We start from the raw sequence: 14,879 nt of genomic DNA, 5'->3' as shown, positions 1-14,879 counted from the left end.
GTGTGCAGAAGCCTGCCAAGGCAGCACAAGAATAAAGGTAAATGATGTACTCAGGAAATGTGGCAATCTCAGTCTGCCCCAAATGTTATTGATCTTACAAGCCCTGGCTTCAGAACAGGGAGAGTTTCTTTGTAATGCTTTATTTCTTGAGATGGTTTATAAGGAGAAATCAAACACTAATGCCCTGGAACAAAATCTAAATGAAGCATAATCCACCTTATGAGTTATAGCAAAAAAACATTCTGGACAACATCAGGTTTTACTACATGTAATGGCTTTATGAAATGTATAAATGTTATTGTTCTATAAAATACATTTTTCATTCCAAAAGGCAAATTATAATTCATATTTATTCAGGACTTTCCTTTCTAGTGCTTTAAACTTACTTTTAAAAGAAAGACGCAGGATTGCCAAATTAAAGGTTTATTATAGTGTTTTTATTAACAAACTTTCATTGGAAAGTTCTGGGCGCATTAACATAGGAGGCACATTGGCTTCGATGTTTGGCATTTGACAGTCAACAGAATTGCACTTCACTGCGATTGCCTTGCCACAACAGTGTGAACTTTCATGGCAACCCTCGGAGCGAGCCTCTCTCCCTGACCTGGTCAGCAGATGTTTTTTATTGTTTTGGTCAGCCTTCAAAACTTGGTCATTCTGCAAGGAACGCTGATCTATCTTGCTCTCAGCTTTCTTTTTCTGCTTTGACAGAGAGGCTTTCTTGCTTTCCACCCCGTTCGCTTCTGTACCACCCTTTTCATCACACTTGTCTGTCTGCTGACAGAATCCCTTTTGGTTATTTGAGACGCTCTTCTCACATTCAGAGCAACGCACTATTAGAGGTGCTGCGTTTCGGCAGAGGAACTGTGAGGAGCTCATCACCTTTGGAACAGTTCTTACATTTTCCTCTGGGTTTTGATGAGTATGTGTATCTGTCCTGTTTATTCTTTGATGTGCCTGGAACTGTTGCACGGACTGGAGGAAAAAATTTTTAGGCAGAGAGTTTTGTGTCATCGTTCTTTTGAGCCTTCCTTGAAGGCAGCTGCAATGGAGGACATGCTGGACTGGATGCACGTAACCCTCAGCAGCTTGCTGTAAAGCATTTATAGGAGCTACAGAGCTTTGGATCTGCATGGTCCCAGGGGAGGGAGAACACTGGTAACAGAAGGTGTCACTTAACTGCTGACAGGAGTGTGGACTCCACTTCACTGCCACCTGCTTATACGCATCAGGACAGCTACACTGCCTGTTCTGAGAGAAAATCGGGCATATGGTGTGTTGGTCAATAGATGTCTGCAGCACAGCTGAATTAGCAACATTTTTGATGCCTTTACTCACTTCACTATTATAGGCTGGATGCATAGGCACACATGAGTTTTGGGGCCTGCTGCTGAAGAGCTCTGAGCAGATATGAGTTTCTTCATATGTCACTTTGTCCGCAGGGTTACAGATTCCAGTTTGTGACGCCAGAGGTTCAAGCTCATAGTGCTCATGCTCCATTTCTGGTTTTTGACTTCTGGAGTCCAACTGGTACTTGCTAACAGGATGTGATTTGTTTTGACTTCTGCCCCCTTGGGCTCCTGAGAAGGCCTGAGAGAAGGCATTACACCGCAGTTTTTTTGGCAGTGGGATCTGGCCACAAGTGCCCTGGGGCCCAAGGCATCGGCACATGCACTGGAAGAAGAACGTTGCGAAAGCCCAACTAATGCACATTATAAGCATCATGAAAGTGCCAAGCTGAGTGTATGCCAACACTGTTGAGGGCATCATCATTGCCCCAGCTACAAACGTAGTCAAGGCAGCCATTGCAATAGCAGAACCCATACGGCTTAAAGAAAAAATGACCTTCCCCTCCCGGTCAGGGTCAGGAGCTAAGCGATAAGCCACTCCATAATGAACTGCAAAGTCCACTGACAAGCCAACAGCCACTGAGATTGTGACAGATTCCAACACGTTCAGCTCCCACCCAAGAAGAACCAGAGAACCTACAGTGACAAAAATAGTTCCAGCTATTGAAACTATTGCATAAAGGCTTATGATTATGTTCCAGGTTGTAAGAAGCATAACGCTAAATGCAACGGCAACTGAAAGGCCCATGGCAATCAGAGTACCATCAGAAAGACTGTCCTGAAGGTCATAAAATTCAAGGTTACTCACAAACCAACCACTGCTAAGACCTTCAGGAGCAGAACTAAGCTCACTTGAAATCCATGAGTCTACCTCTTTGTAGAACTGATGCATTTTCTCATAAGCCAGTGTGAAGAGGTAGGTGCTTTGGAACTCCAACACCACTGCCCTGATGGTGTCATTAAGGTCAAAGCGAGGCCCTGGCGTTTTGCTATCTAAATGGTACCCTGTGCTTCTTTCTAGCTCCATTATAGCTCTCTTGATACATAATTCAAAAACTTCTTGTTTGTATGGAAAGCTCCAGTGGCTGCAGCAGGGGTAAAGAGATGGCTCATCACAGTCTTGATTTTCCATCCACTGCTTAAATGTTTCAATGAAGCAGCTTGTGAAGTCTTGTTCTTCAGTCTGATAAAAAAAGGTTTGATTTCTTAACTTCTGACAGAAACGTAAAATCCAAACCTGCGAAGCTGGGCTAGCAATATTAAAACTAGTATCTAGCTGCAGCTCTCCTTTGCTTTTAGGGTTTAAAGGGTCACCATTATCCTCAGGTGTGACACCCCAGATTACTGTAATCGGCATGTGGAGCTCTTCTCCGTGGTGGACACGTTCAAACATAAAAAGTTTTTTGTATTCTGCGTCGTATCGTTCAAATGGGTGAGAAGACCTAAATACCTGAAACTCTGAGAGCTCCAACGACGGCAGCTTCATCTTTGGATTTACACACACAATATACGCTCCACCAATTGTTAAGGCAAGGAACCAGAAAAGCCAAATATACCGAAATTTGATAACAATGCATGGCAAAACTTTCTCAAAAAATATCCTGGATGCTTCTGAGACTGCAAAAATAATCTTGTGGAACATTTGGCACAACACTGTCCAGCAGTTTTTGTTGTTGTATACCCTCTGCTGAGGTTTCTTAAAGCAACTGAAAATATTGAGAAGATATCGTTCATGTAATACAACTACAGCAGGCAGCCATGTAACCATCAAAACATAATTCACCAGAATGGCAGTGCCAGCATAAACACCAAAACACCTGATTGCTGTGATATTGCTGACATAATTAGCATAGAAGGCCGCAGCGGTTGTAAAACTCGTGACAAACATGGAAAGAGCAGCGTGTTGCAATGTGATGCTCACTGTCTCAGAGGTTCCAGCATGAGGTTTATCAAACTTTGTGTAGTTCCACACATCACATAAGACAAAAGCATCATCTGCTCCAATCCCAACAAGGATAATCAATGCTGTGAGATTCATGAATGGAAAGAACTCAAAATTAAATACTACCCGATAGAGAAAATAAGAAATAATCAAGGAACTAATTATTGCAAACATAGTCATCAGCGTGATAAACATGGACTTGGTGTACACACACATAACTAACAGGACAATTACAATGGCTATGGCAGGATACACAGTATCCATCAACAGGTAATCTTGAAACAACCTATGTTTTATTCCGAACTCAATCCCGGTGACGGTTGTTACACCATCAGAAGCATTCCAGTTCTCAAAGTTATCTAGGTAAATACTCATCATGCTTTCCCCTTTCTCGGTGGGAGAGAAGAGCATGCTGTATTTTAAAGCTGGTAAGACATAGTCAGCTGTCTTTGGGCTTAGGAAATCCTTGTCCACTAGGTAGTGAAGGATCTGGTAAACAGCATTGTACTTGGTACATTTGCGAGGCACGTTTGTACACTTGAGTTGGTCCTTCCTTTTGGCATTCATGTCCCAGCAGTCTGGCCCCAGGGTCCCGTTGTAGTAATATTTGGCACAGGTGCGAAGCAGCTTTAGGGTGTGAGAGACGTCCCGTTCGACGATTTTCTGACACGATGACCTGTTGTTCAGAATAGCAATGTAGTTGCCCAGTGTCCAGCTGGGGCAGCACGAAGCAGCGGTGGCTCTCTGGCACAGATCACCAAACTGCGAATGGGATCTGATCTGTATACAGACAGACAGGGAGACAAATCCAATTTAAAGTAACAGTCTGAAACATTCAGTAACCAAAAAAAAACCAACCCTTGAAATGATGAAAATTCAGTTTATGGTCCTTTGGAATTAACATATTAAATTCTTATTTCCACACACACTGCTTTTGATCAGTATCCTCTTACATGCAGCAGACTAAACCAGACAGTATACTGACTTGTCACAGTGGCACAGAATTGGCAAAAGTGTTTAGAGTATTATTTGAAGATCCACTGAGGTGTTTTATTTCTTTCCAGTCTGAGGACTGTTAACTCTCTTTTATTATCTCATGCTATACTTCTGAGAATAAACAATCAGCCATACACCAATGAAGTATAAATTCTACTTGGAAACATATCCTGAAGTTCCTCAGAGAGGCATGGACTTACAATCCTGAAAGAAGGATGTGACAGCTTTACCATAAATTCCATCACCCAATCTCTCTTCTACAACTCTGATTTTATGAGTCTCCTTTAGCTCTTGTACAGCTGGCAGGCACTGTCCCCAAACAGCTCTGCCTGCCACCCAGGCACTGTGTGTCCCTAAGTCATGCAGGATTTCCAAAGCACAAGCACAAGATAATTCCACTGTCATGAAGAACCCCAAAATAACAAGTCATGCCTCTGAATACTGCATCCACGGTGCATGGCACATTCTGGTTAAAGTTCTCTTGAACTAAATGAGTCTTAATCCCTTATGGGGATATTTTTCTTTCACTTACCAGAATTCTACACATTTAGTTCAAGACAGTAAGAGCACAACTTAGCTAAATCACCTCAAGACACTTCTACACAAACTGAAAGTAACTATAAACCAGAATTTAAACTCTTAAGTAACAAGGTTAGATCAGTGAAATTTTCTCAAGTTGGGAAAACTAAATTTTTGGAGAGCACAAGGAATAAAAGTCTCTAAAAACAGAACAGCTGTTATATGTGACAAAGTAGAATTAGTCCTTCAAATAGTTAAGATAAATGTAAAAGTTGTGTTTTGATCAAGTTACACAGAATATGACATATATTAATACATAAATAAAGCCATGTGCTTCAGATTTCATAGGAGTGTACCTTGAAACAGTTGTCCATGTATGCTTTAAATTTAAGTGATCGGAAAGAAACCACTTAGCCTCTTTTTTCTTTTTTTTCTTCAGCAAAATTGCACAGACTTATTATTAGCACTCCTTCATACTGCAGACCAAAAAATACACTTGGGGATTCTCTCAGCAGTTATAAAAACTTGAATATGGACCAAATTTTGTCAATCAGTTTCTGAACAATAACAAACTGGCATTCCACAAAAACAGGATAATTCAAATTTGATTGTTTCCAGATAAAAACACTCACACATGCAAACTCAGGAAAAACTGAACAACCTACTAAATAAAAGGAAGCACTGGAATAGCATATCTGTGTTTTTCATGGCACATCTCCAGGTTAGTCTTAGGAGGATATAATAGGCAAACTGGAAGGATAGGATTGTATTGTCTTCTGTATGTATTCAGGTTCAAGATGGGACAATGAGGTTTATATACTGTTCTTCTACACTTGCTCTAGGCCATAAACATTCACTGGCAAAGTAATTGCTGCCAAAGATAAAGTAACATGAGCTGGTAGCTGGAAATTAGAAAGTAAAATACAAAACTTAGCTCTTGATAGCTCATCAAAATACTACGTAAAATGTTAATAGATTGCAGCATTGGGCTTTGTTGGTGATCCAAAGGAACTGGAAAGGTCATTCTGGTGTTTCCAGACCTGGCCTGCCTCTGGCACCACTTCAATTTATTTTGGAACAAGTAAGGAAACAAAGCCATGCAACCTGCATGCATCTGTGGGTAGATTTGCCCAAATGGCTCTCTTCAGTGACAGAGAATCACAAATCCTCTGCTTTGGGGAAGCAGTCTGAAGACATAATAATATACAGTCATTAAAGTTTATAAAATAACTGTTTACAGTTTATAGGGAAAACATTCTGCAATTAACAGGTGAAAAAAAAAAAAAAAAGCTCTTCTTATCCAAGCAGTAAAAAAATTAGAACACCTCCTATAACTATTCTGTATATAAAGTTTCCATGAAGATTATAGGACTTGCATATGCTGAACAGCTGCAGGGTAGAGCCCCTAAGTGTCAGTAAAACCTATGGTTAAAGTAGTTACAAGCAGATGGGAATACAATTAATACAAAGAGGATATGCTGTTAGTTCCACACTAAAGCCAATACTAGTTGGTGCTGATATCCTGCTTATCATCAGAAAAATACATAAATTCTAATGTTTGCATTTCCAGCAAGCAGTGCCTGATTTTCCTGTCTTTGAATACAGAAAGCTTTTCCACTTAATTCAACAGAACTGTGGCCCTAAACAAGCATGAGCTCAAAACCAAAAATAACTACAGCCAGAAAAGAGTCTGTAAGACCACAAGGTCACGGAAGTCATAGATTTTTTGTTATGGCTGCAGCACAAATCAGCATCCTTGGCCTCCCTGGGGACTGACTGCTAGCAGAACTTAGCATTTAAAAGTAGGACATAGCACAGCACTTTGTGAGTTCTAAGAAGTGTTACAAATACTCAAAAATTGCCAGAAAGTGTTTATGTAATTTAAAATGTTACTTGTAACTAACCAGCATTTAAAAAGAAATGATGAAAAAAACTTCAGCCCTTTCTGAGCCCTGAGTATCTAATTTTTAAAATAAATTTATATGCACAGACAGGCAAAAATACCAAAACCTAACCATATTCACTTGTGTTCTATACTAACTAGCTAAAAATCAATGCTGCTACCATGATGCACTGCTGTTCTGCTTAGCTGAGGTGTTTAATTACTTTATTCCTAAGTAAGAAACAAGCAGCAAACATTTAATTTTCTGAAGTGTTCTTATTTCAAAGGAAGAGCTGGTTTTATGGGCCTTGTTCGTTGTAGTAAAGTAATTTCATTCTTCCCTCAGAAAGTATAGCAGTATTTGATATAATACATTATTATCAAGGTGAGCAGATGGGGAGGAACAAAAGAAAAAATTCGCAGGAGTAATGCAATCATTAGAGAGATACTCTTCAGAGGTAATTAATTACCTTCTGTTAAACAGAATGATGTTTTTTAATTCAGACTGCATTGCTTTGCAATGATCTGCACTACCTGGGATTTACCTGCATCAGCTGCCTGTGTGACTACACTTCTACAGTAAATGCACAGATGAGCATCTCCTCCCTCAGTCTCCATTTTTACCCTTGTTAAAGGTTATTCTCCCCTGGATCTCCTGACTGAACTGGTGATATGATGACTCCCTAGTTCAGCTCATTCCAAACTGAGACGGGCTGCTTTAGATCCTGTACTCTGCTCGCCTGGCTCGTTCTGATTGCAAGAGATAAGGGACAAAACCACAAGAGCCATCCTGTCAGTGCAATCATCTCTGATGGGAAACAAGGAACATTTAACAAGCATGTGAGGACAAAACTCACTTCCAACAAGGGAGGCAACCAGGACAAAATACCTGTCAGCAGACTGCCAAGGGAGATTCATTATACAATGTTCCACTACAGCTCAACATTTTAAGCCAGTAAACTGTGGCTGTTGTAGAGAAAATAGTTTGGGAATTTGCTAAATCAATGCAGTTGTCTAACAGGCAATGATGAATACAATAATGAAAATATTTCTCATTAAATAAATGAGAAATATGAATTAAGTTTTCTGTGATTGTATTTGTTTTGGAGAAGAGCAAAATGGAAATAATTTGTTCACTATTAACAGATGAAAAACATATTGCTTCATTTCCATGCAGAGTCATCAGTATGTGAACCAAAAGTTCATGAGAGGTTCAAAGGAGTTCCCTCTAGCAAGTGGCAAGCTTATATTCTACAAATAAAGTTTAAATGAAACTCTAGCTATTTTACTTAAGTTCTTTTGCTGTCCATTTGCCATCCTATTCTAAACTAATGAAAGAAAAAATTAATTGGAGTGATCCACTGGGTGTCAGAGAAAATGGCATATACTGTGAGATTATAGTTAGTTCACCTGGAGGTGAAAGCACAAGAAAAATCAATTATTTGCTGGGACTCAAGAACAAAACTCCATAGAATAACATTCTATGAGGAAACACACAGTAAAAGTTAAGATAGTCCTTTTCTGAAACAACCCTCTTCCACCCCATTCTGGATGCTATTAGTAGAAAACTCAAAGAAATTCCCCAGTATATAACCTGATCTACAAATTGAAAGTTGTTTTTTAACTGCAGGTACATGCTGACTGACCATTTGACAGGAGCTGAACCACATAAAGTCCTCTCGCATGCTACTGGACGGCAGTGGGCTGCAAAACAAAGTTTCAAATGCATGCTCTGTATTTGCAAGTGAGACAAATGCCAAACTGACTTACCCTCAAGTTGTCTACATTGCACATTGACTTAATTGCATTCAAATTCCATAAATTCTCTCCTTCTGTTGATGCAAACACCACTCGAGAATAGCGATCACCTGAAATTACAGAAGGGGGTTTTCACTGATTGTTTGGGTGGGCCTGGCATCAAAGGCTGAGGCAAAATCCCATCATTCAAATGACACACAGGAAATCTTTGTCGAGTCAGGGGAATTCACCTCCTTTTCAAGATGAGCTGTTTGTCTGTAAGACTCACTCCACATGAAAGTTTCCATTTCCTTAAGGTGCTTATAGTAAATATAGCATCTTCAATCCTACATACCACTCAGAAGCTCTACAGACTTCTATTCAAGCAAACTATCTTCTGAAATATGACAAACAAATAAAAATCAAAAGATCTAATCAGCAAACTATGAAATTCTTGGCACAGCATAATGGCAGTACACTGATAATAGTAATCAAAGGCTGATTTAGTAAGTCATTTGGGAATATAAATAATAATTATAAAGCTGTTTCTACAAGAATGTTTTTGCTTTAGAAGCAAATGACTGCAGTGGAAATTGTTGTGATATCCTTGAGGCCATTTTTCAAGAATTCCACAGTTTAGACACATGGAGCTTAAATTACAAATTAAATCACATTTATGAGAAGACAGATTTAGGAAAGGAAATAATTACTTAGTGGCAGTGAGCTCTGTCTACAGAGCTCAAAAGGGAAACAAATATACAAACACAAATATGTAAAACTGCCTAAGACAGTATAGTATTCTTAGTTAAGAAACATTATCACATTAATTAAAATACTCTAAAATCCCAATAGGCTGAATTTTCCCCACTGCTGTGAAGCTACAGAATTTTTGCCTTCCACAAGGCTGCAATGAAAAGACTCAGGGGCGGTGCTTTATGATCTCCAACCATGCTTTAGGAACTGAAATCTAGATGTCCTGGAGCAGACAAAGAAAGATACCAGGCATGACAAAAGTGGGTCAAGAGGAAATCAACTGTTTTCTTTACATAATGGACTGGCAAATTTTCCCATAGAAATGCAATTCCTTCTTGACTGTCACAACTGAGACTACACAGAAACAGCAGAGGAAAGGAGAGTGAGACTGTGCAGAACAGCAGCCTGGATAAGAGGAGTTAATTCTGCTTCAAGAATGCTCAGCAGAGCACCAAGTACATTTCCTCTCCCTCACTCATGATATGCTAATTTGGTTCTGTTCACAGGAGCAGAAATGATGACCTTGTTCCCATCCTTTCACTTAGATGTAAGACCATATTGTAATTGAAAAAAAAAAAAAATCTGTTCTTCACCCCAGTTTTCCCTGGTCATTGCTCTCTTAGACCAAGTAATCTAAACAAATAATTTCACAATTGTGTTTTTGTGCTCTGTTATCAGTCCTCACATGTGGAAGTAGCCACAAAAGAGCTCAGGCCCTTCTATGAATAGAGGCAAGATCTACATCTCTCTGCCAGAAGAGGACTTATCAAAGTTCTGCAGTGTGCCTTATAAAAAAGTCAAAAGACTTTGTCTTTTTTGTCCTCTAGTTTAACTTAGTCAGCTTCATAAGCCTACAGTGCTTTAAGGTGGGGACATTTTATTTTTATTTCTGCTTCTTTAAGGGGGATATTTTCTTTGTTGGGTTTTTTGTGTGTGTATTTTTTTCTATAAACAAACCCCTACATTCTGTACAAAATATAATTGGTGGATGCCTTTAGGACATATACAGGAAAGTATTCTATTTAGGTTTTCCAGAGTTAAGTTAATGGCATGGACAAAAACCAACTTCTTCCCAAGTGTGAATTAAGGACTACATCTCTAGCCACACACAAAACACTGATTTTACAGTACTACCAAGAACAAATAAAATTCCTTACAGGAAATGGAAACACTTAAAGGAATCACTTCAAGTAAATACAGTGTATTCTAAGAAAGAGCCAATAGAATAGAAGCAATAAGGCAAATATTTAAATAATTCTGAAAGTGACTTTGAAACATTTCAGTCCAATTTTATAAAAATTTCTGCATGGAGAAAGAAGGTATTTATTGTGTGTATAGAATAAGTAAAAAGTATCTTCCTAATATGGCATACAATGTACAGAAGAGTTCAGAAACTCTGAACTGTCAGAAATTTTTAGCTTTCCTTGTATCATTTCTCCACTTACTTGGAATATCACAGAAAAAGGTATCCTTGTGGAAGTTCCAGTCTGCTTGCCTCTTCTCTCTTTCATAGTGATCATCTGACCATCTGTCATCTTGATGACTAAACCAGAACAAAGAGATTCACTTTACCTTAGCAAAGAAATTATTAAAAGCAGCACCATCCAACCAAGTCACACACCTTAAAGACTCTTACACGTAAGAAAACGTTACTTTTACCAATGTGATTTTGGTATACAAAAACTGAAACAGTAATTTAATTTTTTCTTTAAATTAAGAGATTTCAAATGAAAGGACATTGAGTTCAGTATCAAAAATATGCATAGAGCAAAATAAAATCATAAATTTTTCAAAGAAGGTAGCAATGGGAAATAGCCTGGTTTGAAAGGCCTTAAGAACTGCAGAATATTAGATTCTGTATTTATTGAAATCAGTGGCAGGATATTTATTAACTTCAGAGTGTACTGGTGAAAGCACAATACACATACAAAACGACCAATAAAACAAAATGCATTTTTACTATAAAGCCTTACCTTTTAGCTTGCTCATCTGCATATTTGAAAGGGTAGTTTGCAAGTGTTGCTTTGTACCCCGTGTTTTTCACCATGTTGTTCCATGTCACCAATCTCTGTCCTATGGCTGTCCCTCTGGGTTCAAAACCCTAAGGGGAGAGAAGCACAAAATTCCATCAATGCTTTTCATTCTTCAGCTCAAACAGGAGAGCAGAAACATGATCAAAGTGATAGATAGTTTTCATTATGAAGCATAATTACTCCAGGCATCTACTTTTAGAGGTAAAATGCTTCATGACAAGTCAGACAAAATAATGACCCAGTGTAGAGAGTGACGAGGGATTAAGAGTTCTTGCATGTCCTACTGTTCTCTCTGAGAAGAGATTATTCAGTTCATCAAATGTTCAACACTTGGTTTTCAGAGGAAGGGCATTCTATAAAGTCCTTTTCTGTATCTCAATTATCACTCTTAATTGATTAAATATGATTAAAAACTGTTAACTATTTCTTCTGTATTTCTCTAAGGCAAATATTTAAATAATTTTGAAAGTGACTTTGAAACAATTTTAACAACTTGGCTGTTTTCAAGAAATATCCATATGGATACGTACAGATACACATACTATACTATAAGTACAAACAACTTACAGGAACAATTTATTTTTATTTGACGATAATGATTAAATGCCATATTTAAAAAAAAAAAAAATCCTGAAAGCTACTCATCCTTAAGACAATTCATGAAAAGTAAAAAATGAGTGCAATATTTCATAGAATCTGACAAAACTAACATTTATCCATTCAATATGGCTACCACTTCATCCCCAGAAGGCACTTAGAATCCCCTCTCCTTTAACAGATCCTGGCCTTCATCCTTTGAAACCTGATTCAGGATGTATAGTCTGTGCTGTACATCTAAAACTGGGATGAATTCACATTATTCAATCTGAAGCAGTTCTGTTGGAAGGACACATGACCTTGGCAAAATGCAGAGGGAATGGAAACAAGTGAGTAAGATTTTTTGATGTTTGCTGCTCCAATGTCAATATTTAATACTGCATCCATTGCTGTACTTGCATTTGCTGTTTACTGGTTCCACTGGAAAACATGGCAAAGAAAAAATAACTTACTTGCCACCTGATTGGTATTGACTTACCAGCAGTGGATCAGAGAAATCTGGAAGATCTGGAACTAATATTCCCACGAGTGCACACACCACGATGAGCACAGTGCACATGCCCAGGACCACCACGGGCCAGTCGGCGATGAGAGCGGCGTAGCTACAGGAGAGGAGCAGGGAGAGGTGCTACAGCAACAGAAGCTGCACACAGAACTAATCCATACTTCTCTAAAGAGCTTTTCAGATCAGACTATTATTTTTCCCTAGGATTTTGACAAAAAAAAGCAAGCTTATCCATTACTGTGAACCACTAGAAAAAGATGCTTTGTCAAAAATTCAGTGAGAGAAAACATCACTACTTGGGATCTTTTTTAAACTTAAGCATTTTAAAGAAAAAAATCCAAGACAGAAAGATCTGTTTTAAAGCAGAACCCAAAGAAAACATTTTCTCTATTTTTAAAACAGTCATTAAAAAATAGTCAAACCCTACATATTCATGATCCATGAAATCTGTTGTAGTTCAAAGATGCAAGGGGTTGGCAACATAATACATAAACTAACCAACATTAAGTGTCCAGCCTTACAGCATAACATCCATCCTTGGATTTTAACACCTAGTTCATTCTAAATTTTATGACTAGAAGAATTGATATATGCAAACCTATTTTTGTAAAACATTTTTATTTTTGTTAATTCAAGAGAAATGTCCAGAAAATTAAGTGAAATCAAGAAATCTTCATTTCTAAATGATTTTTCTTACAATAAAGACTTGAATTCATAGAGTTTATGTTTCAAAAGCAACACTGTTTCATGTTGGGAGCAAAGGGAGTATAGGAAGTCCCATAAAGGCACTAGAAATGTAACTACAGGCTATGAATCCTTCTATACAAATGGTCTCTGTACACATTAAATATTGATCAAGATCTCCACTCTTATTTCCTCCCCAACTTACAAGCAGCATAGCATGAAAGTTTTCAGCAGAGAGCTCCTTTACTTATTTCTACTGTCTTAAAAGATTCTGGCTCTTTTTCAGTTTTAAGAGCCACTTGCTAATAATCAACATACAATTATTACCTTGACTAAAATTTTCTGTCCTGCTGCTAAGAAGGGAGGGATTGTCCATCTCCCCACTCCAGCAGTGGGTTCACGGTGTTCTGACTGCAAAATCAATGGCGTGAGCAAGCTTATTCCTGTTTTTCCATAGCATGTGGAAATAGGCACCTCTAGGGGTGTAAGTAGAGCTTTGAGGAGCAAGGAAATCCAAAGCACTGGGTGTTTCTCCATTGCCCATTAAGTAAACATGGAATAATTCTGACATGCTCACACAAGAGGTTAATTAGCAAAAGCTTGAAAAGCAATTTGAAGTCAAAGTTTTCATTAAAGTCAATCACAAAGGGGCAGCTTGCCAAATGAGCAATTGTACAAAGTAGAAGTGAAGGGAAGTAAATGACCTAATAGAATTTTCCTATTTATAGGACTAAATGTTTTTCTAAACACCAAGCTAGACTGACTAGCCATTACAGACATTTGCTCTGAAGTCATAAAAGTTAAACCCAAAAGATTTATTTTCCTATTCATCACTAGTGCCAGGTTTACCACTTTGACATGTTGTCTCTACAGTTCCATTCTCAGCTGAGCACTCTTAAACTGAGTAAATTCTTTCAGCTGTAAAAGAAACTTTGTCCCAAGTGTTTAATGTGAAAATAAGCCATATACAGAAAACAGTGAAGTGCTTGTTTACACCTGCAAATTTCTCTTATTTCTTTTACCACATACTGAAATTCAGATAAGCAAAGCTGACCTGGGCTGACAAAAGGACTGACCACTCTATTTTTAATTTTACCTGTCTGAGCATTATTTAGGCTGCTGAGGGCTCTAGCTCCAAACAAGTTGCCTAAAACCAGCCTCAACCCCAACCCATTGTACATGGCTAAAGAAATGGAAGGTTTTAAACTTTTTTTAGTCATTAAAAAGCTATAACACAAGTGTAGTTACTTTTTATTTCTCTGTGAGGAGGAAGCCACCACCCTGACAGATTGGGCATAAATGACCACTTGCCTGAAAATGCCTGAATCCAAGGGGAAAATGGATTAAATCAATTCCTCAGTGAAGGAATCACATTCAGAAAGGATATCCTTAGTGCTAAACACATACTTTAGTACTTTTCTAAATCAGGATAAAACCTCCCACTTCTGGATGCCTAATTAAAACTATTATTTGGTTGTGCAATGACTTAGACATTTATACCTTATCATTTTTTTTAATCCAAAACATTCCAGCACTGAATAATGAACTCACCTAAGTCTGCCACTGAGTGAAACCCACTTTTTGTGCCGATTTGCACTGTCTTCAGTCTGTTAGAATGGTACTAATTTTAGCTAGCTATTTATCATTAAAATGCATACAGCTTTCATTAATTTATTTCCTCCTGATGTTTTTCACACACCTACAAAAGATTTGGTTTGGTTTTACTTGTTTTTTTTTTTAATTCATGCTTTAAGTAATTCAAAATGCTTAAGAGATACAGTAATTCAATCTATATTTAGCACACTAAAAGCACCACTGTTTATAAAGCAATTTTTCCAAAGGTGATCCAAGACCTGAGAGGTTTTCTTCAAAAATAGAAGTT

General features: G+C 38.1%; 1 protein-coding gene across 3 annotated transcripts in view; it reads right to left on the bottom strand.

Annotated features, from left to right (window-relative positions):
• Window positions 1–415: 415 nt before the first annotated feature.
• Window positions 416–14,879, bottom strand: part of DISP1 (dispatched RND transporter family member 1) — an 84,935-nt gene continuing 70,471 nt past the window's right edge. For all 3 annotated transcript variants that reach the window (XM_030269169.4, XM_072927593.1, XM_030269171.4), the window contains exons 4-8: window positions 12,287–12,410; window positions 11,152–11,279; window positions 10,624–10,721; window positions 8,459–8,556; window positions 416–4,071 (exon numbers count right to left, since the gene is read on the bottom strand). In XM_030269169.4, the coding sequence (XP_030125029.4) occupies window positions 427–4,071; window positions 8,459–8,556; window positions 10,624–10,721; window positions 11,152–11,279; window positions 12,287–12,410 (4,093 nt within the window). In that variant the 3' untranslated portion in view covers window positions 416–426. The remainder of the gene's footprint in view (window positions 4,072–8,458; window positions 8,557–10,623; window positions 10,722–11,151; window positions 11,280–12,286; window positions 12,411–14,879) is intronic.

This window comes from Taeniopygia guttata, chromosome 3 (genome assembly GCF_048771995.1).
Source record: "Taeniopygia guttata chromosome 3, bTaeGut7.mat, whole genome shotgun sequence".
Lineage (NCBI taxonomy): Eukaryota > Metazoa > Chordata > Aves > Passeriformes > Estrildidae > Taeniopygia > Taeniopygia guttata.
The sequence above is the reverse complement of the archived record's forward strand: the minus strand, read 5'-3'. Positions and strand labels throughout refer to the sequence as shown.